The sequence below is a fragment of the Dendronephthya gigantea genome, unplaced genomic scaffold (assembly GCF_004324835.1).
Source record: "Dendronephthya gigantea isolate DGI-Jeju-01 unplaced genomic scaffold, DenGig_1.0 000013F, whole genome shotgun sequence".
Classification (NCBI taxonomy): domain Eukaryota; kingdom Metazoa; phylum Cnidaria; class Anthozoa; order Malacalcyonacea; family Nephtheidae; genus Dendronephthya; species Dendronephthya gigantea.
This window is the reverse complement of record NW_021163023.1, coordinates 1,311,285-1,333,878: the sequence shown is the minus strand read 5'-3', so window position 1 is coordinate 1,333,878 and position 22,594 is coordinate 1,311,285. Positions and strand designations below refer to the sequence as shown.

Here is a 22,594-nt window from a genome sequence, read left to right as displayed (position 1 = left end):
GAGACAAAAATCATTGGTCAATGGACGTTTCTTTGTTTGTTCTACAAAGCAAGTTTAACGTACTTTATCTGCTACTTTACTCAACAAATATCGCAGAATGATATCAATTATATTTCACAAATTTGATCATTTTTAATCGCCTAGTATTCTGCCCGGATATTTTCGTCTTTTTCACTTTTATGTTCGTGATTGTTTTGAAACCAAAACAATAAAACTGTCTGACAGTATAAAAAAATATTCCGGGAAAATTCCTTGATAATTGGTGTGCATTTAATTTAGAAAACTAAAATGACTAAAAATATATTGAAACTACCAACCAATAGATATCTACCAGAAGACTGTCTTTCTAGAAAGCAAAATGCATTAACAATAAGCATCCAGAACTGATTAACTATTATCAATTATTGTCTTTAATGCATTTGGCAAACAGGAAGACGAATATCTTGACCTTAGCCTAATTTCAAAACAAACTACAGGGGTCAGTTGACTCAGTTGTAAAATTGAAAAGGACAATTAACTGAATTAAGGTAGAATTGGCCAATCACAATCCTGCATCATTAACAGTGTGAACTATGCAAACTCAGTTTCCTGCTTTATACAACAAGCCTCGATCAGAACCATTTTTCACAATGAAAATCTTGAACAAACTGAAATACTTTATGTTACTTCACAAAGCATGGATTATTATATCATCATGTTGTCCAAATTAAGCTATGGAACATCTTAAGTTTCCGGACCGTGAACACTTGGGTGATTAGGAACATACTGGAAGGGTTCTTTTGCCAAATATTTCTCGAAATAAGGACATTTTTCAAAATGTGCAGCAAGCCCTGGAGACTCTGAAAATACCCACTTTTTGATTTCTGAGGAAGCTTTTGAGAACAGCCATGCCTAAAAGGGAACAAGGCAAATAAGAGTTTCAGACAAAAAAGGTCTTTTCAACTCAAAAACAACTTCTCAGAAGTCAGAACAAAAAATTCTAGAAAGCACAAGCAGTTCTCCGTACTATAATTGATCACTTAACAATCAAACTTATTGATATAAACTCTTCTTCAGGTTCTTCTATTTTTCATCAAATTATTTATGTAATAAACTTACTTTTTTACCAAACGTCCACGAGGCTGATCCATCTTCATAAATCCGTTTCCTCCACTGCATTGTGACCACACCCTGTTTTTTCAACAAACCTTTTAAATTATTGTGTAATGTCCTACATGTCTGCATTAAATTATTCAAACTGAATCCGTCAAGCCATTTGCAAATCTCTTCAAGCAATTCAGATGGTAGACACAAAAGATAACAATCGCCCTCACTCTCTGTGGTCTTCAAGAGCCGAACACCAACAATACCTAGGATTTGATTAAACACAACGCTGCCATTTTGCGAGGATGGTAAAAGTGGATGGTCAACATAGCGACAACCATACTGAGCCATCGGACATCGACGCTCAATCCAACCTAACCCGTTGTGAACATCATTGTGGACATTCTTAAAATGTGCTGGGTACTCTCGTCTCTGTAGGACCTGGCCACAGGGAATCATATAAGGGTAACTATGCCGTCCAAATTTTGGAAACATCTCTATATTAACATTTAGACCTAATCCCAACCGTGTGTCTGGTAAAGCTGGGCATTCTGGTATATCTACATCAGCGGACATGGAACAATTGTCACTATCACTTTCTGGTGAAGATATACTATTGTCTACCAATTTTTTACGTTCCACCAAGTCCAGTGTAGTTATTGGGAGATCATTTGCGACAATCTCTGCACTTTTTACCTCATCTCGAAAAGACTTGGCCCTTTCGTAGGACAACTTTAAACTTGAATCATGGCATTCTGATCTTTTTCGTGCAACGCCTTGCTTGTATTGCACTTGGACCATTTTGTTAACAACCTTTTGATCATGCAACGCCAGTTCCACATCCAAATATCCTTCTACCAGCACAGGATTCGGTTGTTCGAATGGAACCCATCTTAATCGTTCCTGAGAGTACACTGGTTTCCTAACCCACTCGTATGTGCAGTGTACAACACTTGCCGGACAATTTTGGATGTGAGAGGCCAGCTGTGAACGTGCTAGAACCATTGGACAGCCGTAATAAACGTTAATACAAGGTACCTTTTTATTTTGACATATATAACCATGATCTAACGACTTACACTCGTGAAATTTTTGACCGCAATTAAATTGGCAAACAACCATAGGACATTCTGTTTCTGTACAGCACCGTGAGAAACAGTTATGACAATGTTCGTGAGCGCTCATAGTTGAAATATTATAAAACACAGCAAGATATATAAATTATAAAAGGCCATCTCTCTGCCTTTTAAATACCCCATTAATGACAGACAAGACAAGTCTAGTTCCCAGGTTACACGGCGGTCAAATGTTCGCGCCATTCGCAATCGCGCCATTTCAAGTGCTCGCCGCTGGGCTATATATATACTATATGGCGGCTATTCTATTTTTCACCCCCCTTTCACCTTTTGGTTCGCCGTATCTATAGTGCTTAGAGAACCATCTTCAGTGCAAATAAAGATTAAAGATTAAAAATTCATTTGATAACCGGTTGTTAGGCCGTAATAAGGAAATGCGTTGAAATTGAATTTAATCAAATAATCTATGCTTGCCCTGTTTCCAGGGGGGGATAAGATGCAACATGATAGAATACACACCTCCCCCGACAGGCTCTAAACTCTGACACTCGAACTCTCACACTATACTCACCTATCACGGAAAAGGCGGGAAAACAACATTCTAGTCTATGCTGACTTCCCACCTCGGCTAGCTTGATGCACAAAGAAAAAACACATAAACATGACATAAAGTTCCTTGAGGAAATCGGAACGAATTTTATACAGAAATATTTACAAATTCCTGATTTGCTGATATAAAAGGATTAAATAGTTAACTACCTTCGGAAAACATGCCTAGGTGACCTTAGGAGACCGTCTTCAGCATCCACCTTCAATAAAATGGCTAGAAAATATTTATGCTTCCGTTTGTTTGGCTACCCGTGTGGATACCTGTCTCAACACGAGTGCCAATGTTCTTAGTAGCTTCAGTGACATTGTAAATCAAACAGCGTCAGCATCATTTCTCAAAAACTCATTACCACTATTTGCATTACTTGCACTAGAATTTGGCTGATGCAGGTGCCTTTTTCTCAAAACTGTCAAAAACTCTTTCTTAATGTCAGACTTTTGCAGCCCGTAAATATAGGGGTTTATGGAGGCGTTTGAAACCAGCAAAAATCTTGAGATGTAATCCACCTCAATTGGCACATGATGCAATAGAAATTTCGTCTTAATCATTCTGTAAGCGGACAGCAGCCAGCCCAGAGTAAACACTAATACGACCACACCGTAGACTTTCAAGGTCGATTTCGCTTCGAGGACTAGTTTCTGTCGCCCACCGTGGGCATCCTCCTCTGGGACTAGACTCAGTCTTCGGATTTGATTCGCGTGCCACGTCGCGACTCGATGAATCCGCCAAAACGCGGCCATCATCACAGCACTGGGAATTATCATAAACAGCATCACTTGCGTTAACCAGTAAATCCGGTTTACCAGCTGCGTCGGCTCTCCGGGCTTCGGGTTGGGAATAAGGATCACAGGTAGGATCGATAGGGGTAATGGGAGTGACCAAATCTTTATAAGTACTCCGATCACGCGTTTCTGATTCACAAGGTGAATGTACTTAAACGGGTGCAATATAGCGATGTAGCGTTCCGTGGTACATGCGCAAAGGTTCAACACGGATGCAAACAGGACAAAATTATACAACGCTGTAATAACATCGATGTTGCAAGATAATCCCGTTTCAGTGCAGAGTAAGTGGGATGGAATTATAAACAGAGGTACCCCAAGATCGTTGATAGCCAGAGACAGGAGAAACCAGTTGGTGTTTGTATGCAAGTTCTTATGTGTAATTATGATGTATATTATTATCGCGTTGCCTAGCAACGAGAAGGCTTCGACAACTCCGAGGCCGCACCAAAAGACGACACGAAATAATGTGCTTGGCAGCTGCGGACTGGGTCCCAGAAGAGATGTTGTGTTGTTGAACATTCTCAGCGGGACGGGGGGGAGATGTCGCTGCTTACCCCGAGGGATACAAGTGGGTGTTTCACAAGAGCTGGCTGAGATAAGCTGGAGTGCCCTATAATGAAGAACAAACACATGAATTATAAAATCCGGTCATGTGATAAAATCTACAATCCGTCAGACGTTTCCTGATTGATCTATTTATTTATTTATTTGGTAAGATCATGCCTGAAAAAACATTCAACTGACGAATTATTTACCATTTTGTATTAACAAAAGAAAGTACTATTATATTACTACCTTTCTTTGCCCGAATTATTACGTCGTAACTTACTAACTTGCATGCTCAAACTGAAAACGGACAAATAAACTAGGACTTATGATATATCCCAATTCTGCCGACTTAATAAACATACTTCACCATATATTTGAACGAAACGGTGAAGCAACGTATACCCTTGAATCACCTTAACAAAACGTTACCTTTGCTTAAATATTCCCTTGTTCCGGCTGATATCTTTACGGAATGCTGAATGTTCCAACGAGTGATTGAAAATAATTTCAAGACGTTTTATCCTCGGACCTACGGAGAGAAATGGAAGTTAGGAAGATAAGCGTACGAGTTCCCGTTGGCCGGCGCAAGTAAATAGTTTCTCCCCTCGCAACATGCGTTGCTGGGTATCACACCTGCATAGAATAACAATGGCCGTGTAGCCAGTGAAATCAACACTGTGTTGATCTTGTTGAAAATACCATCAAATGAAAAATCGCTGCTAAGCCTGAAAAAGGACAACTTTTTTGGCAACTTGCCGCCAGTGCGAAATTCTGGTCATCAAATTATTAACAAAGGAGGAACAATAAATATTTCATTCCAATCAATAATTTGTTTGCAAAACACGAATTTACACGTCATATCTGTGGGCTGACGACAGTCTAAACAGGGAAACACACGAGAAAATGATATATTTGGGCGTTAAAAAACATGTAAAAATAGATCCAGAACAATCGATAAGAAAAGTTCAAACCAACACATGGGCTCTTTGACAATTTCATTTCTACCCACTGCGTTGAATCGGCTGAAATTTGAATTTTTTTTGTTGAGACATGTGATAATGAACTGATCTCGGCATAAAATTAACATCAGGAAAAATCAAAAGCATGATTATAAGGTTTTTAGTGTCTAGAGTACCTTGTCGACTTACTTTTGAGGAAAAGCCAACGCGTGTTTTCCAGATCATATAAGCGCCTTCTTCATCATCTGAACGCGAGTTCAAACACCCTATTTTACGACTGCGAACAAACTTGACCCGGCCAAATCACTGGTTGGGCACGCTTTCCTGCAAAGTGTTTTTGTCAACGTAAGCCTGACGAATTTCTAATTACATTGCTATTTGGAATGAGAAGAACAAACACATTGATATGACTTCAAGTGGGTGAAATATGGCATTCAGCTGACCAGTTTCAACAATACGCAGCTGATCGGGTTAAATTGTCAAGCAAACACATATTAATTAAATGGACAACAACAGAATTGCATTTATCAAAACTTATCTTCAGCTTAATTACAATAATTGAACGGCGAAGAGCGACACGTTAGGAACATTTAATGCGACAGTTTTGACACATCTGAATTGTGAAGTGTATCATTTGTGAAGGTTGCAATAGCTTTCGCGATTTACGATTGTGAAAAGTATCAAATCTTCAACACCCGATGTTCTGAAATGTATCACGCACAAAGCAGCGAACTGACAACTTGTCACATAGATTATATAAGTTTCTATCCCTAAATCTATATCCTACAGCTACTTTTGAACCGCTTCTGTTAGGGTTCAAAATAGGATGTTTTATATTCGTGCAAGGACATATTTATTTTGATTTTATTTCATTTTCCATCTGCCCTCTTGAACTCATAGCATAAATACTAAATATTCAAAAAGATAAAGAAACAGACATGAAGATAAATCCCGCAGTAATCTTCTTTGATGTACATTTCTTCAATAATTAGAAACCGTAGATTTGGGAAACTGACTTAATTATTTAAACACTCAAGCAAAAGCTTGATGAATGGGCGAAAACTTGAGATATTTTGTCCACCTTTTTACATTTTAACAATAAATCAAAAACAATCCGTGCTGGCAGTATATGTCGTGAGAATTTGCTAGCTGTTCTTCTAAGTTTTCTTGACATGAGTCTTCACTAGTAATCAATATAAAAATTGTTTTCAAGCACCGATCGATATAGGCCCAAAATATTGTGGTCGAAAATATAAAACCGTTCGAGTGTCAAATTAATTTCTTAAATTTACGATAGTAATTCTAGCTTTGTTAGAGCCATATTGCATAAATTTCCTCAAATTGAAAATTAAACTAAGCATATACGAGTTACTTATGATGGCGGAATTATACGGATCAATATTAGACCTAGCTGTGACGATTAGTGGTGTATATCGCCATCAGAAAAAAGAGCTTCTCAGGGGGCTAGCCCACAAGAAATCTAGTTTCGCTTCCTACAAATCAATATAGTTTTATAATCGTCATATATAGCTACCTTCTACTTCCCCGTTTTATGGCCCGTGTCCGTGGCACATAGATTTAATTAAAATTCAATGCAAAACCTCACATTATTTACATATGAAATTATCAAACTTCTAACCTTAAAATTACGCTGCATTTTTTTGCGAAACCAAGAAATTTTTCGCAAAATCTTTGTTATTTAAGTGACGCCATCTTTTCTCACTCAATAGGTAGTCCAGCTGCGGCTTAATTTGTTCAAAATTTATTCAAAATTTTTGCAAATTTTCCGACCATTAACGCAAAGCCCTGTTATGAGCCATCATTGATATATATAGGCCGCATATGCATAGCAGTATAACTTTATGTTTTCTCCTTTCTTCCTGCGCGTGAGTGAGTTTTGAAGGTTTGTATATATGCACGCGGATTGAATGTCATGCATTCAACTGCATTCAACTCTTCGTCAGCGACTCCAAGTCTGCTTTGATTGTGGTTTTCAAAGTCGCGAGCACTGCTGGGCTATTCAATAACAACTTATGCACGCGTGTTTTTCGTTACGATTCTAAATCTTACTCTTCATAATCTTACTCAAGATATGCAATAAAGATTGAACTAAACCTCGCGTCAGTTTTAAGGCAATCATTTTGCCTAAGTTGATTAAAATTCAATGCAAAAAACACAACCTTTTCCACAACCTTTGTCATTTTGGTCACTTTTTTTGCACGTAAAGATTCAATTATCTGTGAGAATCCCGCAACACTAGGCTATGCATATTCCTCGGAACACAAAAAAGAATTGCGGGGAACAATTTTTTTTATTGAAAAAACGCATGTGGAAATATTGTGCTTTTATCTTGATCGGCCATTCAAATCTTTAGTCATTGGCCGTTTTCACACTAGAGACGCATAATGCGTCTGGACGCATGCGTCTTTTCTAGTATAAAGAGAACAACAGACGCATAATACGTCCAAACGTATAATGTTCAGTTTTTCGTCTCAGAGACGCATAACCAACGATAGTTCGTCTAGACGGATAATGCGTCTGCCCGGATAATGCGTCAGACGAATAATTCTGGAAAGTGAGACAGTGATAAAATAAACGAGAAATTCTAATGTAATCTATTCGCGCGTGTTTCCAACGACTTATTCGTCTGATTAGTTGTCCCGCCTTTGTAATAGACAAAAAATATTGAAGACGCATTATGCGTCTAGTGTGAAAACAGCCAATTCTATCGCCTGGTACGCTATAAATGAAATCGAGAATAAAATTTCGTTGTTTTTCCACTTGTCTGCGTTGCAAACAGAAAATTTATTACGCTCTTTGACTTTTTAACAATATATATATATATATATATATATATATATATTATAATATATATTATATTATATATATATATATATATATATATATATATATAAAGTATATTGCCATTGTAAGAGTTTACATCAAATTAGAAACTTCTGTTTCACATATCACTGAAGTAACTGAATCAGAACTAAAGACTAAATCACAAACAAAGTGAATAATTTTGACGCCACACGCGGGCAAACTTTAACGCCGATAATTCGCGATGCAAATTATTTTAAAAACATAACCAAGTGATCAACTTACATTACCCTGCTAGCTGTCGCTAAACAAGTTTTGTCGTATAGTAACAAACAGTGCATTAAGTTAAGCTCGAAGTTAAGCATTACTACAGCTAAAAGTTTTATAGTCTAAAAATTAAACTTTTCGGGAAAATCATGTTTCAGGACAATCGAATTTTGTTAATTACAACATGTTGCTGATGCTGCTCTCATCGATATAAATAAACCTGGATTTTGTGTTTTGACTGGACCATATATAGTTCAGTGGCATATCTGGCCAATCAGAGCGCCGAATCTGGAGCATCAAGATGGCGGCTATTCCATATCATATATCTATAGACTATGTAGCATTGAAAAAAGTTTGAATATTTTGCCGCCAAAATACGAATTTAATGTGGGTCCCAGTTCCTCAAGATGACCAGAAAGGATTACGCATTTCAGTCGTCCAGAAGCCAAAATTTTAAATGCACTCGCTGCAATATTCACTTGAATCATATTTATCGTATTCGCTTCTTCAAACATTAGCGTGTGTCTACAGTCGATGTGCAAGAAAGAGCACTGAAAACGAGAGATAGTTGCCATATTGGCGCTCCAAATTCTTAACTTTACTGAATGCGCGATCCAAGCTGCTTTATATTGATGGTGAGACGTATAAATTCGGGGAAAACGGTGGGAATCCAATTTTATTCTTCAGCATAAATAAGGCGTAAAAGTTCAGGCCTTCCCAATCAAGTAAAAGAATAAATAACAAAGCTATTGAGAGTTATACACGAATAAATAACAAAGCTATTGAGAGTTATACACGAAGCCAGCTTCCTGGCATAAAAAAATTTACGGCACAGGAAATGAACAAGGGCAGTTTTTTTCGACCAATTTGCACGGTGAGTTGTCAAACACATTGTTTTTATTAACTTTATTTGTTATTCGTCATTTAGTATGTCCGAACACCATCTGCTGGCCTCTACAACGCGTCCTGAAACATTGATATTGACCTAAATATTATCCTAAATATAGCCTAGTAATAATATCAGACTACCTACCTAGGATCACTGACTCGAAGAACACCAGCCCAAAAAACGTTCAACTTTAACAACGCCTACAACATGAAAGAGCTTAATTTAGACTAAAGGCGAGAACGTTTGGCATATTATGCCTTTCACATTACTATTCATAGCGAAGTCGGTAGACATCAGACGGCTTCATTCGACCGTAGATTACGCCATAGGCGCCCTGCTATTTTCATCGTTTTTAATTGAAATCATTTAGAATTGGGATGAGACAGAAAAATGTGGCAAATTTTATGGAAGAATATATTAGAGCTTTGTGACATCATTATTTACATTTTTCGTTTACTATATTCGATATAGATGTTTGTTTTCATTTCGAAAAAGGCCGAGAATTCGAGACGAGAATCTCGATCGGTTGAAGTTAAACTGTCACCGTAGACTTTCGTGGCCGCCCGTTGGGAAACAAATTGCCATACCCGTAAATTACGCGTATTACTATTAAGTATTAACTTGGTAATGGAGATATGTGTAATGCTGATGCATGCCTTATTTTTAGCTGAAATTGTGTACACAGGAATAAAAATATCAAGGAGGTAAAATGGGGTGAATAACATACACGAAGGCTTGGATGACATATATTGCATTTATACCGATTCAAGTGATGATTGATATAAAAGGTCAGATACTGCAAATTGTGTTAAAAAATGAAGGGACAATCGCTTAGACATTGTAAACTGCCCACTAGGATAGGCAATATTCATTAACATTCCGTTTTTCTTTAATATTATATATTTTTATAGGAAATCTATATTTAGTTTTTTGAGCAGGCAGCTTTTATGCAAATATCATTCCTATTATCAATATAGGCATTAGCCTACAATGCCAAATGGACGTCTTTAAAAAAAGGGATGATTAAGGCTGCTTCCTATGTTTGTTACATTCATGAAGCTTTCTTTTTACCATTTTTTCTACTTGAATGTTCATAATTTTCACGCAAAGATATCGAAGCTTTGAAACACGAACAAAAATTATCAGTCTGGTGTATGTTATAATTTATTCAGTAAGACAATATAGACAAATTTTTAGGCAGCTGAAAATTACTATAAGGTAAAGTCGAAGCGAACAATGCGATGTTATTCTCGACGGTCTTGTAATCATTTTGTAAACACAAAACGCACGCTATAGCTAAAGTCTATTTAAATGTATACAAAGAATAAAAATACTAGACGAAAACGGGCCATGATTTTAGAACATAATATCTGAATACGTTTTTGAGACAAATACGACTATACATGGGTATCAATAAATGGGACAAAGCTTTAGCCTTTACGCCGTGAAAATGAGACAAATTGTACTTTTTTAAGTAATCAAATAGGAGACATTGAAAAAAAGTAATCAAGAAGGGCTTTCAAAATCTTTAAATATGAAAAGGGTGGACGATTTATATTTGAAAAAGAATGAAGTAAAAAATACAGGAATTATACAATGAACTCTGAAACTTACCTACAATCAATTTGCCTTCTCCTATTCCAGCCAATACTTGAAATTATGTGCACTATACACTACTTTGTATTGTTATGAGTACAATTTATCAGTCTTAATCCAATATTAATGAGAGTATGTATATATGGAAATAAATTGAGATGTATATATCAAACAGCGGGCGTCTTGAGACAGGAGAAGAAAAAGGTACAACTAATCAATCAATAAGACAAAAAACCAAAATTATGCGTACCTCTAAACGTAATCACGATGCGGCCAACTTTGAACGAAAACTGTTTTCAACTTGTAACTAGATTCCACAGGAACAGTGCAGTGAAGGACATACACAGCTTATGAATAATTACGAACAACACAAACCAAATATTTTGGCTTATCGTTGCTAATTTTCACGCATTATCGAAAGCCATCGTTTCAACGGAGCTTTGAAGAACTCATTAGTTTTATCGGCGGTTATTTTATCTGATTTTGCTCCTGAATATTACGGATGTAGCTACCCTCTCAAAGACAAAAGCTATTTTTAACGGCGAGAAATCTATAGTTTTAGCGTCTTTCTTCGCTGACAGAAATGATATTTTACACCCAATATTCTGTATTTATTTAGAATATAAACAAATCTCACAAGTCTATATTTGATAAATTGAATAAACGAAATGAGTCAGCCTTTTCTTTATTCAAACTTAATTTTGATTTAGAGAAACACGCAGTCGTAGAATTTTGCAACTTTCTTTAATCGGGGTGATCGGTCGGCTAAAAACCTAAAAGATATTTTTTCCTTGTTAAAAAAAACTACGTTGTGTCAAAACAGGCATGTAAAAAGTTTATTAAAAAGTCATCACTCAGCGCTACACAGCTTGAAAAATGTCCGGAACTGTATGAGCCCCAAATGAGACCAGTCTATATATACCGGCGTCGGATGGCAAGTCCGAAATTTGTCTGCGGTTTAATTTATAAGATTTATTTCTGCTTTGAGTAAATGCGGGTACATTTTTAAAAGTCCCTTGGGACAACACGCCATCGTTTTTACAAAGACTTTGTTTTCGTAACGGTTTTCTAATGAATTGCGCAAAGAAAACGATCTCGAAAGAAAATTCGACCGCAAAACGTGATAAAATAGATTAAATGGATTTAGCATAGTAGGGTCTCAGACCACATGTGAGTCAACAAATCCTTGTTCGCGAGCAATGATCGCGTTTTGCATGCAATATTCAATATATCAGCTGCAGAAAGAGTAAAATCGAAATTTAATAAACATTGTGTTGTAATTCAACGCACATATGCTCAGAGAAAAAAAAGGCAAAGTGTGCGTGTGTGCGTAATTCTTGGGTAGGATTCCTCTTTGGAATATTGCGAAAATTGTTATTTCTTATCATATCCAAAATCTATTTTAGAATTTTTTTCCCCGGCAATATGCGATGACAAAGCTTTCTAAGTTCTGATTGGCTTGCATAAGCCTTACCGAACCAATCAGATAAGCCCATATCCTTCGTGTTTATCGTAAATCATCGGAATTAAAACACCGCAAAGCAAATCTTGGAACTTCTTAAACGAAAGCTATACCCGGACTAAATAGAGAACAATTTTTACGGCTGCCTCATGCATATTACGTCCAACATGTGCGACTGCTTTGTAATGAAATTAATGGGCACAAAAAAAATTTTAAAAAAAACAAATAAAAAGACCACAGCAAAGCAAAACTTGAAAGTATAGCAAAAATCTAATTAAACGTAATGCTGATAATTTGTACGATAGAATATTCGAGATGTTTTTTATGTTCAAAGATTGATTGATAAGGATCTTAGGGCTTTTCAAAGCACACATACTGTATGTGTAGAGTTTAAGGATTATAGTGGGGGTATTAAGATAATTAAACTTAGGAATATATATTATTTATATCAGCTATTTCCTAGATTTCGTGCAAAATTTCAAGGTATTAATAAAAGTAAGGATTTTTCTAACCACCTAATTTCCGAATCGATTTCACCAATCTCAAGCAAAATATTTCCCACAATTCCCTTTGCTACCTGTCACCAAGGAGAGTAAACGAGTTGATCAGAGCTTCACGAAATTTCCCTGGCCAGCGGAGACGAAATCGGGGGGGGGAATCACTCGACGATGATGGTTTCTTCCTTGATAAAGAATTCAACACTTTCCTCCTCAAAATCATCCACCTCCTCCTGCAAATCTTCAAAACCTGAAGGAGGATAAAAGATAATTATGAAAGTTGCATAATTTAGTACTATTTGATCCCAAATTGTAAAACACAATTCACCATGCTTTGGGATTTCGAAGTTCGACTGTTTTGTTTTTTTGTGCTATTCCAATGACAAGGATACAAGATATTCTTAAATCCCAGAAGTAAAATTTGTCGTCAATGAAGGAAGATTTTACTCCAACCTTTACGTAATTCATGTCTTTGATCCTCCTGTTCTTCGTATTCCTGTTTCTTTCGATCGCGATATTCCATGAATTCTCGCATCATTCTGCGACGTTTCTCGATCAGTTCCTGGAAAAAGACGAGATTCTCGTAATCAAAATAATAAACACTAAGATTCTAAGCAGCGTTTCAAGAGGGCGAGGTGAACCTTTCTTCTTTTGATAGATGTGAACGAGCGGATAAGTTACGGATGTGCAAATACTAGCACGTATACATCGATGCTTTCTTAACTGTCTACTCGTTTACATCCACCAAAAGAAAAAAATCGCAGCGGAAACGGGCGTTACCTTCGACGCCTTCTTTTGGCTCATTCTATCCTTGTTCTCGAACATCTTTTGATATTTCTTAATTTCCGACTTGATTTTCTGAAATATTTCAAAGCAACGCCAATGCTTAACATAGCTCAACGTATCCAAATCACATGATGAGAGGTCATGACGTCACAAAAAGTGATGTCACCCTTAATGACGTCACACAAAGCGACGTAACATATAATGACGTCACATCACGTACCGTCACTTGATCATCAGTCAACAAGGTCTGCGGTCGGGGTCTCCAGAGCATTTGACAGAATTGACTGACCGCGTGTCTTTGAAGTAATTTGCCTTGGAATGACCAAATATGGTAGCCGTTGTCGACCTATGACAATCATATTACACATTGGGATATTTAGGGATCATTAGGGACTGATGGTGCTAACCGAGCTTCGTGTTTGTGTACCTTTTGAGCCCACCAACTGACAGACGTGGAAACGTATCTTCCTGATGGATCCCATTCAACGTCAGTGGCAGTGAAATGCTCCCCAACATTCATTAGAGACACCTCGTTAAGATCGTAAAACTCCAGCGCACCATTCATGCTGTTGAGAAATAAAAAATCAAATTGTGTAGGAACTTGTAACAACTTGTTTGCAGACGTTTTAAAATTTGTGCGTTTTCGCGCGTGTATATTTCGACTTTGCTCTAGTTGTTTACTTCAAATTGATTAGTTTTTTTCTGTTCATCTATAGAATGTCATATATATCTGCTGATGTAAATTTTATTATCTATAATGACGTTTAATTTTTCATTTTCATAAAAAAAAACAAAATATCAAGAAACTCTAGACTTACCTACGTAGACCAGCCAAAACGCAGAATTGGCCCCGGGGTGACCAAAATATATTATTAACTTGTTTCTTTTCAAAAGTTTCTGAAGAAAGAAATTATGAGATGAAGGAGAATTCACGGTGTTCATTTCAGGTTATATCGCTCTAACACTTTAGTATAGCTCTGACATAACTTTGAAACCGAAATAAAGTATATTTCAAGAGAAATTAAAGCCCTGGTTAAACGAGAATGAGAGTTGATGAGAGTTGATGAGAGTTGAGAAGCGAGAGTTCGCACGAGAGTTTTCCAAACATTTTGCACTATTGTTCTGTCACTAGTCAAAGTCTAGTCTGCTACGAAATGCAAACCGCTGGCGCTTTTGCAACTCTCATCAACTCTCATGACCGATCAAACGCGCCCAAACTCTCATCAACTCTCATCAAAATTTGAACCAGTTCAAAGTCGATGAGAGTTGATGAGAGTGCACGAGAGTGTATGAGAGTTCGCGGTCAAACGCAAGCAAGAGTTGCAACTCTCATCAACTCTCATCAACTATCATTCTCGTTTGACCAGGGCTTAAGTTCTTTCATGGATTTCAACTTTAGTATTTCTAGTCCTTTCCCGCAATTTCATATCAGCCGGCTGGAATCGTCACTTGAACAGTGTTTACATCAACAAACTTACTAAGCAGGGTAGTGTGACCTCCTTTTTGACAGCGATAAAAACTGGCGCTGATTTTAGGACTTTCACCATGAATAATAGCGAAGGTATCACCCTGGGGCTCCCAGGCGAATGCACTGACAGCCTCTGAAAAAAAATGAAATAGAAAAATTGGTAAATTGGACGTTATTGTATGGACAAATATTACCAGGCACTCGCACAGCTGTCAACAGGCCACCAGCCACTCTCACAGTTGTTTAAAACCCGCTGCACACGAGAACTATTAGCAAAGCTAGACCTCGCGAGGTTGTTAAGGTCTGTTCACACGATCCAATTTTGATGGATCCAATTCACTTCTGATGGATGTTTTATAGTCTGTTGTCTTGTAATGAATACGAGTATCAAATCCACTGAAGCCAATGCAGTACTGCTTTATCAATAACCAACTATATTTCATACGTCACAAGTGAGTTGGATCCAACAAAATTGGATCATGTGAACAGATCTTTAGCTCAGCAAGATTCTCTCGTGTGCGGATAGTTTTCATGAGGAATTCACCCCGAGAGGCAAGTTTCTCTAATGTTGCGGCTGGTTTTCGGGCTGAGCTAACTGCCTCGCGAGGTCGTTACCTCAGCTGATAGCTCTCGTGCGCGGCGGGCTTAAGGTCTTACAAGATTTTAAAGCTGGGGGAGACAGTTATAATCCCTTCACAACATATTCAAATGTATTTTTTCACTGACCCTTTAGTTCCAGTGTATCAACTGGTATTTGTTTTTCCCTTAAATGAAATATTTCCATGTTGTAGTGAAGAGCCTGAAATTTGGAAAGGTTGAAAAATCTCAAATCACCATTTTGGAAATTAACCGTGAGTTAATTAACAGGAGTCTGGGAATAGTTTATATTAAGATATTCTAAGCTTTAGGATGCGAGATTTAGAAATTGTCCAAATCAACGTTTGATTTTTCTCAGACAAATGCCTCGTTGATCAGTCATCACGGTTGAAGAGCCTGGGACGACTGTGCAGCAGAAAACCCGCTGTACAAGTCAAATTGTGGGCTCAGCACGACATTGTCATCACTGAAAATTGACAACACATCTCTCTTAAAAATCAAAAGATTGTTCTAAAACACGCAAGTATATCTTTTAAAAATTTCTTTATTTTTTTGCCTGCTGAGATCCTTAAACGGTAGAAGTAGCCTGCATGCCATGCAGGCTGTCCCTAAAATCAGACATTGCCCGATTGCTACGGTAAAAACAATACGATTACCTTTTTGCTTTTTGTGTAGCGGTCAACCACGACACAAAGATAATCTCCTTTATTCTGCCAATTCATTTTACACTACAATCAAATAAAATATCGGAGCTTTTAGTTCACATCCAGCTAGTTATAAAGAGGTCGGAGTCTAGGGGATCTTATAAAACAACTGGAGTATTTTTGTTTGTTTCTCACCGTGGCGACGTTGAAAAGATTTTTCACCCTCAATTCGTCACGACTAGGAATAGCCATTATGGTAACGCGAGCCGGAGTGTCTTTGATCTCAGGCAGCCAATAGGATATTACATTGTCCCCTGGGGACCACGCAAAGTCACTGAAAATAAAGATAATTAGATGATGTTACTATTGGAGAACTACGTGATTCGTCATCGTGGCGCGAAACGCATCTTTTATCCTGATAAACCTGTCTGACCACTTTAAATAACACGTTTTTATAGCATCAAGTATTGCAGAAATATCTACGCTCGCCATTTTGAAAAATACACATAATAATCACGAAAAACAGTTCTAGCAAATGTTTTTCCAGAAAGAAACGAGAAAATATTAACTCGTATTGCTTTTTAAATCACGAAGTAGGGACTACGAAGTTTTCTTAAAATGATGTAGTCAGATGGGCGACGGCTACGAGCCTATGGCGTCAGCACGAAATATCACGAATATTACGTCAATATGATGAACCTCGTTGCCGTAACGGGAGCCGTATTTCAATTTGAAGCTCCCTAACGGCTCCTGCACGGCTACAAGATGTGTCATATTCACGTGGATATTCGTGCTGGCGCCATAGACTCGTACCGTCGCCCATCTGACTACAGCATTTTGAGAAACAATACGAGTTGATATTTCTTGTTTTTTTTGAGAGTTTTTTTTTGAGAGAGAACTTCATTTCGTGACATGTGTATTTTTTGAAACGGTTAGCGTAGACATTTGCGAGACATTTGAAAATATAAACACGCGTTCACTATATTTGGCGCCGAGGTTGTTCAGGTCCGACACGAGATGGCGTAAGCAAACGTTGGTTTCGCGCCATGATGACGAATCCCGTGGCTGTGGCGGGAGCCGTTCCGTTGGCCCGTAGTCAAATCTGAAGCTCTCTAAACTAAAGTTCTCTAATGGCCTCTTGAGTGGGTATGCACGGATATTGTTACGACTTTTAGATCGAAAATAGTAACGCACGCAATACAAAAGTATACAAATATTTGCAAACTTTACAAGGCTGCATATTTTCCGCATTTTTCAAAATTTTTCAACTAGACTTTACAATTTGACCTTGACTAATTTTAGCAAGCTCTTTCTAGTTCTGGTGACACGTTTGCATATCTTTTAGCTGAATAAAAAAATAGTCAAACATACAAAATGACAATTATCAATCCTCATCTACCTTATACTAGGCACTTTTATGCTTTTCTTATCGAGCAAACCAAAGGACTAGAGAGAAAAAACAAATAAAAATGAAATATTTAAATCACATACGAGATTCATCAAGCAAATGATATTATTAAAATTACTAATAAAATTTTTATTAAAATTAATATTAATAAAATTAATAATAAAAATTTTATTAAAATTAATAAAAAAATTATCATTACTTACTGGCGTTTCATAAATGCTGATGGCTTCGTCTCGTATTCTGGCGAAATATTCCCCTTTATGACTCCACCTGATTCGAAATATTTTTAGACGGTTAAAACCAAAGTGTTGGAATTTGGACTAGTGTCAAGCCACAATCCCCATTTGTTAAAAAGTTTCTATATTCATTTAGGGCTGCTGCTTTCCAGTTCAAAATGATTTGAATGACACTAATGAAATACGATTGAATAGATGCATAGGGTGGGATTCTGTTGAAGATTTGGTTTGTTTTTTTTCTGGGATAAAATTAATTATATACAACAACTTAGAAGGTTTTAAGCTTTTACGTTCGTGTACGTAGTAGCTACGTGCAAAGAAAACGCGACAGTAGAAAGCAGCCCTTGTATAAACTTCATACACAGTACTTACTTAAAAACGGGCCATCTCGAACAATCCCCGCACTGAAATGCTCTCTTCTTTGCCCCTGTTCTTACATCCCAGATAATAATGCCCTGATATAGAAAAAAACAACAACAAAAAATACATTGTGTATCACGATCCATATACACTGCGACTATTACTTCAATTTTTGGCGTAAATTCCGCCTTCTGGCAGATGCAAACGAGCGAATAGTTATGAATGCTCTGATGTACAAGAGCCATGATTCAAAAACAGTAACTCATCCACTCGTTTGCATCTATCAAAAGAAGTGTGGATGATGAGGCCCATTAGGGCCAGATTGGCGATTTTCTACTTTTGACATATGCAAACGAGCGTACGGTTATAAATGCTCAGCGTACGAGTGCTCTAATTTACACATCCGTAACTTACTCATTCGATCACATCAATCAAAAGTAGGAAATTGCAGTAACTGGTTATTACAGCCAGGAACACGCAAACTTCATCAAATAGGACTCTGAAGTATAAAATTACCTGTGGATCGCTTGGGGTGTCTGGTAATGGACTGAACGTCACAATATATCTGAAATAAAATTTTGTTTAAGGTTTTAGCTTGGTTTCTACAGTTGGGGGCTAGGTAGCCCAGAAGCATGTGCATCCTGTTTCATATTGCAGTCAGTGACGCCACTCGCACGCTTGAATGAATAAATGGAATAAACGTGCGTCACTGACCGCAATATGAAACAAGACGCACATACTCCTGGGCTATTAGGTTTGGGGCAAATAAAATAAACGGCAACGTTTTGATAAAATTTCGCGTAAAATTATCATTTCACCCTCTGCTAAATCATCTATGTTCAAATTCAATATCAATAAGAAATTCACATTTCTTGACAAAAATTGAAAAAAAAATGAATACAGCTTTTCAAACCTTTCACACGGAGAAAAATCAATCATTTGCACTCCTTGATGACCAAATTTTCCGATACGATTGAACTCATCACCGCCCCAGAGGGCAATACCTTGTTTATGAAATGTGGCGAGGTATGTACCCTGGGGTGACCAGGTGACATAGGTTTCTGTCCAACCCTTCAAGAATGGAAATATATTGTGTTTGAAAATAAGATTTATTTTTTCGCAGACATTTGACTGATCAAAAGAGCTTCATTTGAAGTTGCTGTGAAACTTTATCTCCGACGTTAGCTGGTCAACTGACATATAGCTTTGTTTTCTCCCAAACTGTCCCACCAAGGGTCAAATAAACTAACATTAGACAGATTAAAATGCTAGAGTAGGGATCATCTGGGGGCATAATGGGTTAACAAGAGACACTGACAGATAGTTTTGATCACTTATTAACTGACAGTACTCTTCCACAGATGAGTAAAATCATCTGGCATTAGACAGAGTAAGATACTAAAGCAGGTCACATCTGGGTGCATTGCAAGCTAATGGGTTAACAAGAAACACTGACAGATAGTTTTGTTAACTCATTAATTAAACCACAGAACCCTTTTTACTCAGCGATGAGTAAAATCATACAACTTTAGGCAGAGTAAAATACTGAAGTATGGCTCAACTAGAGGGCTGTCTAGCTGGAATGAGTTACCAAATGTATCACATAACAGCCTTGGCTACGCACAAAACAAGATCAACTTACAGGTCTTCCCTTGAGCAGCACAGGTTCAGTTGATGTATTTAGGAATATATCGACTTTCTCACCACCACCATGAATAACAGAGTATTGGTCGTTACAATCTGCTTCAAGCAGCCAGGAATACAAGTTTCCCTATGAAAAAGATGTTTTACACTGAATAAGACCAGTCTTAAATGATAAAAGAGGTTTTCCGACCTTCAGATAATATATGATGTGATTTTTAAAGACATCAAAGCAAATAGGGAAATAAAGATATTTTTTCCTCTTTTCACACAATTTAAAACATACTTTGTCTTGATAAGGCTCCTTCTCAGGTGGGCTCCAGACCTCCTCAAGATTTAACATACTGAAATAATAATAAAGTAAGTTCACAAATGAAGACAAAATCTACACACACTTCATTTACAATCTACACAAACTCCAATGTTACTACAGGAGGAAACCTAAACTAAACTAGCTTTATTAATACTGGATAGCTAATCTGTTCTTCCTAGAGGTTCAGTAAGGATCATCTCTTTTTGATCAAGTGTTACTACAGGAGGAAACCTAAACTAAACTAACTTTATTTACACTGGATAACTCTCTATTAGTTCTAAACTGTTCTTCCTAGAGATCCAGTAAGGATCATCTCTTATTGATCTAGTGTTACTATAGGAGGAAACCTAAATTAAACTAACTTTATTAATGCTGGATAGCTCTATTTGTTCTGAACTGTTCATCCTAGAGGTCCAGTAAGGATCAACTCTTATTGATTCAGTGTTACTACAGGAGGAAACCTAAACTAAACTAACTTTATTTATACTGGATAGTTCTATCAGTTCCAAACTGTTCTTCCTAGAAGTCAAGTAAGGATAATTTCTTATCGCTCACCTGTCAAATGAGGAAAATGGATTGACAATAAAGATATGGTGCTTGTCAAGTTTATAGCCATTTGCTATTTTCACAGCTTGTTCAGCATCTTTCTTATTAGCATACTCAATAAAAATATATCTGTAACACAGAAAATCTTTGTTGAACTCAAAATGAATCCAACTGAGAACATGACTATAAGAATATTTTAAGCAGAAAGCTCCTTACCCTTTCGTCTTGCCATTCTCCTCCGGATAAAATTCGTTCACAATTTTTCCAAACTTTGAGAAAACTTTCCTTATGACATTCCTCAATTTCTCCAGCCTGTCTTGTCCAACCACAGGGACATTGTCCACAACAATTAAAGTATCAATGCCATCCTCTGGGGCTGGCCGCTTCTCAAGAATATCTCCAAGCAGTTCTGGAAAGAAAGAGACATTTTGTGAGTGAAAACACTTGTAAGGTTGCAATGTTATGGAATGGGTGGCATAGCAACATTACCATGTTTTAAAAAGCTCGGTGGGGGATTTTTCGGTGGGTTCACAAAAGGGTGCACCCCTGTAGATTGACACACACTCGTGGGGTATAGAATTTTAAAAAGTGCAGATGTCACATTTTTAATATCCATTTCATTTAAGGGGACACAATGCTGATACTAAATTGATCACCCTTGTTATGCTATTAGGTCACCACCCAATTTTCTTTTGGGAAGACATAACTAGAAGCTCATAATTCCACGGTTATAATTCGTAGCATCTTACCTCCCAAAAAAACACTCACCTCATTAAAAAACATACATTGAACCGGTTCATTGAAAAAAATCATTTTCAAGTTCAATGTACACGTTTCAACTTCATACTAATTTAGTAATGAACATATGTATATTATTAACTATTAAATTTGCCAAGAACGACTGCTAACTATAAGCTCAAAAGGCGCGTACTTTACACTTTTGATAAAAATACACACGCAACTTCGAAACATACAAGGATGACGGGTACTTTCTAAGCAAATTTTAGCATTGAAAGATGTGAAATAAAATACACACGTGGCTTTACCTGAGTGATTGGACCTTGTACAAAATGAATTATCTGAACTTACCTTTGTCGCTTATTGAGTCTACAAACCCTTCCGGGTCATTAAACTGTGATTCATCTTCTTCATCCTCATCCTCGTAGCCGTTTATTTTCGGCGTTTCCTCCTCAGATAAATTCTGATTTGTTTCGTCTGAAATTTCGTTCGCCATTATTCGAGTGGGAAGCCCTGATCACGCCGGAACCCCGGCCCGTTCGCAGGTTGAGCCGTCGAAAATTTGACACTGAACGCTAATGTTCTCCCGAACAGAACTGGAGTAACAAATCCAGCCCGGTAAATCTTCAATGAATCCAGCCCAGTTCAGTGATCCAGCCCAGTAAATCCTTAATAAATCTAGCCTGGTAAATCCTAATAAATCTATCCCAGTATAAATCTTTAATAAATCTAGCCCTACTAATCCTTAGCCCAGTAAATCCTTAATAAATCTAGCCCAGTAAATCCTCAATGAATCTAGCCCAGTAAATCCTTATTAATAAATCTAGCCCAGTAAATCCTTATTCCATGAATTTAATCCTTGACATTAGGTTAAGATTAGAGTCCTAATTAATCATAAACATAATCCAACACCTAATCCCTAAACCTAATCTTGTGTATTTAGAATTTACTAGCCTTGAAAACTTTGTGCAACTGCAACTCATTGACTAATACCAACTTCGAAGTTTTGGAAACGTCTAAACTTCCATACTTTTATCCCATTTTCCGTTTTTTACCACCCAAGCCCAGTTCTAGTCTGGTTTTAACTTAATTTCTGCACTTGTAAACATTTGACGAAATGACGAAACTTCATAAATGACGAAACTTCAAAATCATGTGGCACGATTACAATTTCATTGAGCAGACCAATTCACATATTAATATTCACATGTCTGCCAAATACTTCAATCGTTGGAGTCCTTAATGGCCAAAACGGAAATGT

At 37.2% G+C, this 22,594-nt stretch overlaps 3 protein-coding genes across 3 annotated transcripts; all 3 read right to left on the bottom strand.

Annotated features, from left to right (window-relative positions):
- Window positions 1-37: 37 nt before the first annotated feature.
- Window positions 38-2,335, bottom strand: LOC114519479 (F-box only protein 30-like). Its single transcript, XM_028539619.1, has 2 exons — window positions 1,099-2,335; window positions 38-891 (listed from the first exon to the last, which is right to left on the bottom strand). Exons 1-2 carry the CDS (start codon window positions 2,266-2,268, stop codon window positions 724-726), a joined length of 1,338 nt encoding a protein of 445 aa, XP_028395420.1. The 5' UTR covers window positions 2,269-2,335; the 3' UTR covers window positions 38-723.
- Window positions 2,336-2,852: 517 nt separating this feature from the next.
- LOC114519313 (beta-1 adrenergic receptor-like) lies at window positions 2,853-10,399 on the bottom strand. The gene is made up of 4 exons (XM_028539430.1): window positions 9,186-10,399; window positions 5,252-5,386; window positions 4,533-4,632; window positions 2,853-4,164 (listed from the first exon to the last, which is right to left on the bottom strand). The coding sequence occupies exon 4, from the start codon at window positions 4,071-4,073 to the stop codon at window positions 3,081-3,083; it is 993 nt and encodes a 330-aa protein (XP_028395231.1). The 5' UTR covers window positions 4,074-4,164; window positions 4,533-4,632; window positions 5,252-5,386; window positions 9,186-10,399; the 3' UTR covers window positions 2,853-3,080.
- Window positions 10,400-11,274: 875 nt separating this feature from the next.
- On the bottom strand, window positions 11,275-21,843 carry LOC114519535 (eukaryotic translation initiation factor 3 subunit B-like). Its single transcript, XM_028539680.1, has 20 exons — window positions 21,685-21,843; window positions 20,812-21,004; window positions 20,605-20,724; window positions 20,023-20,080; window positions 19,738-19,866; window positions 19,009-19,166; window positions 18,612-18,660; window positions 18,108-18,190; window positions 17,703-17,769; window positions 17,491-17,537; window positions 16,287-16,425; window positions 16,104-16,175; window positions 15,577-15,649; window positions 14,861-14,983; window positions 14,201-14,279; window positions 13,810-13,948; window positions 13,603-13,728; window positions 13,377-13,454; window positions 13,050-13,158; window positions 11,275-12,846 (listed from the first exon to the last, which is right to left on the bottom strand). The coding sequence occupies exons 1-20, from the start codon at window positions 21,827-21,829 to the stop codon at window positions 12,758-12,760; spliced, it is 2,076 nt and encodes a 691-aa protein (XP_028395481.1). The 5' UTR covers window positions 21,830-21,843; the 3' UTR covers window positions 11,275-12,757.
- Between the last annotated feature and the right edge of the window lie 751 nt (window positions 21,844-22,594).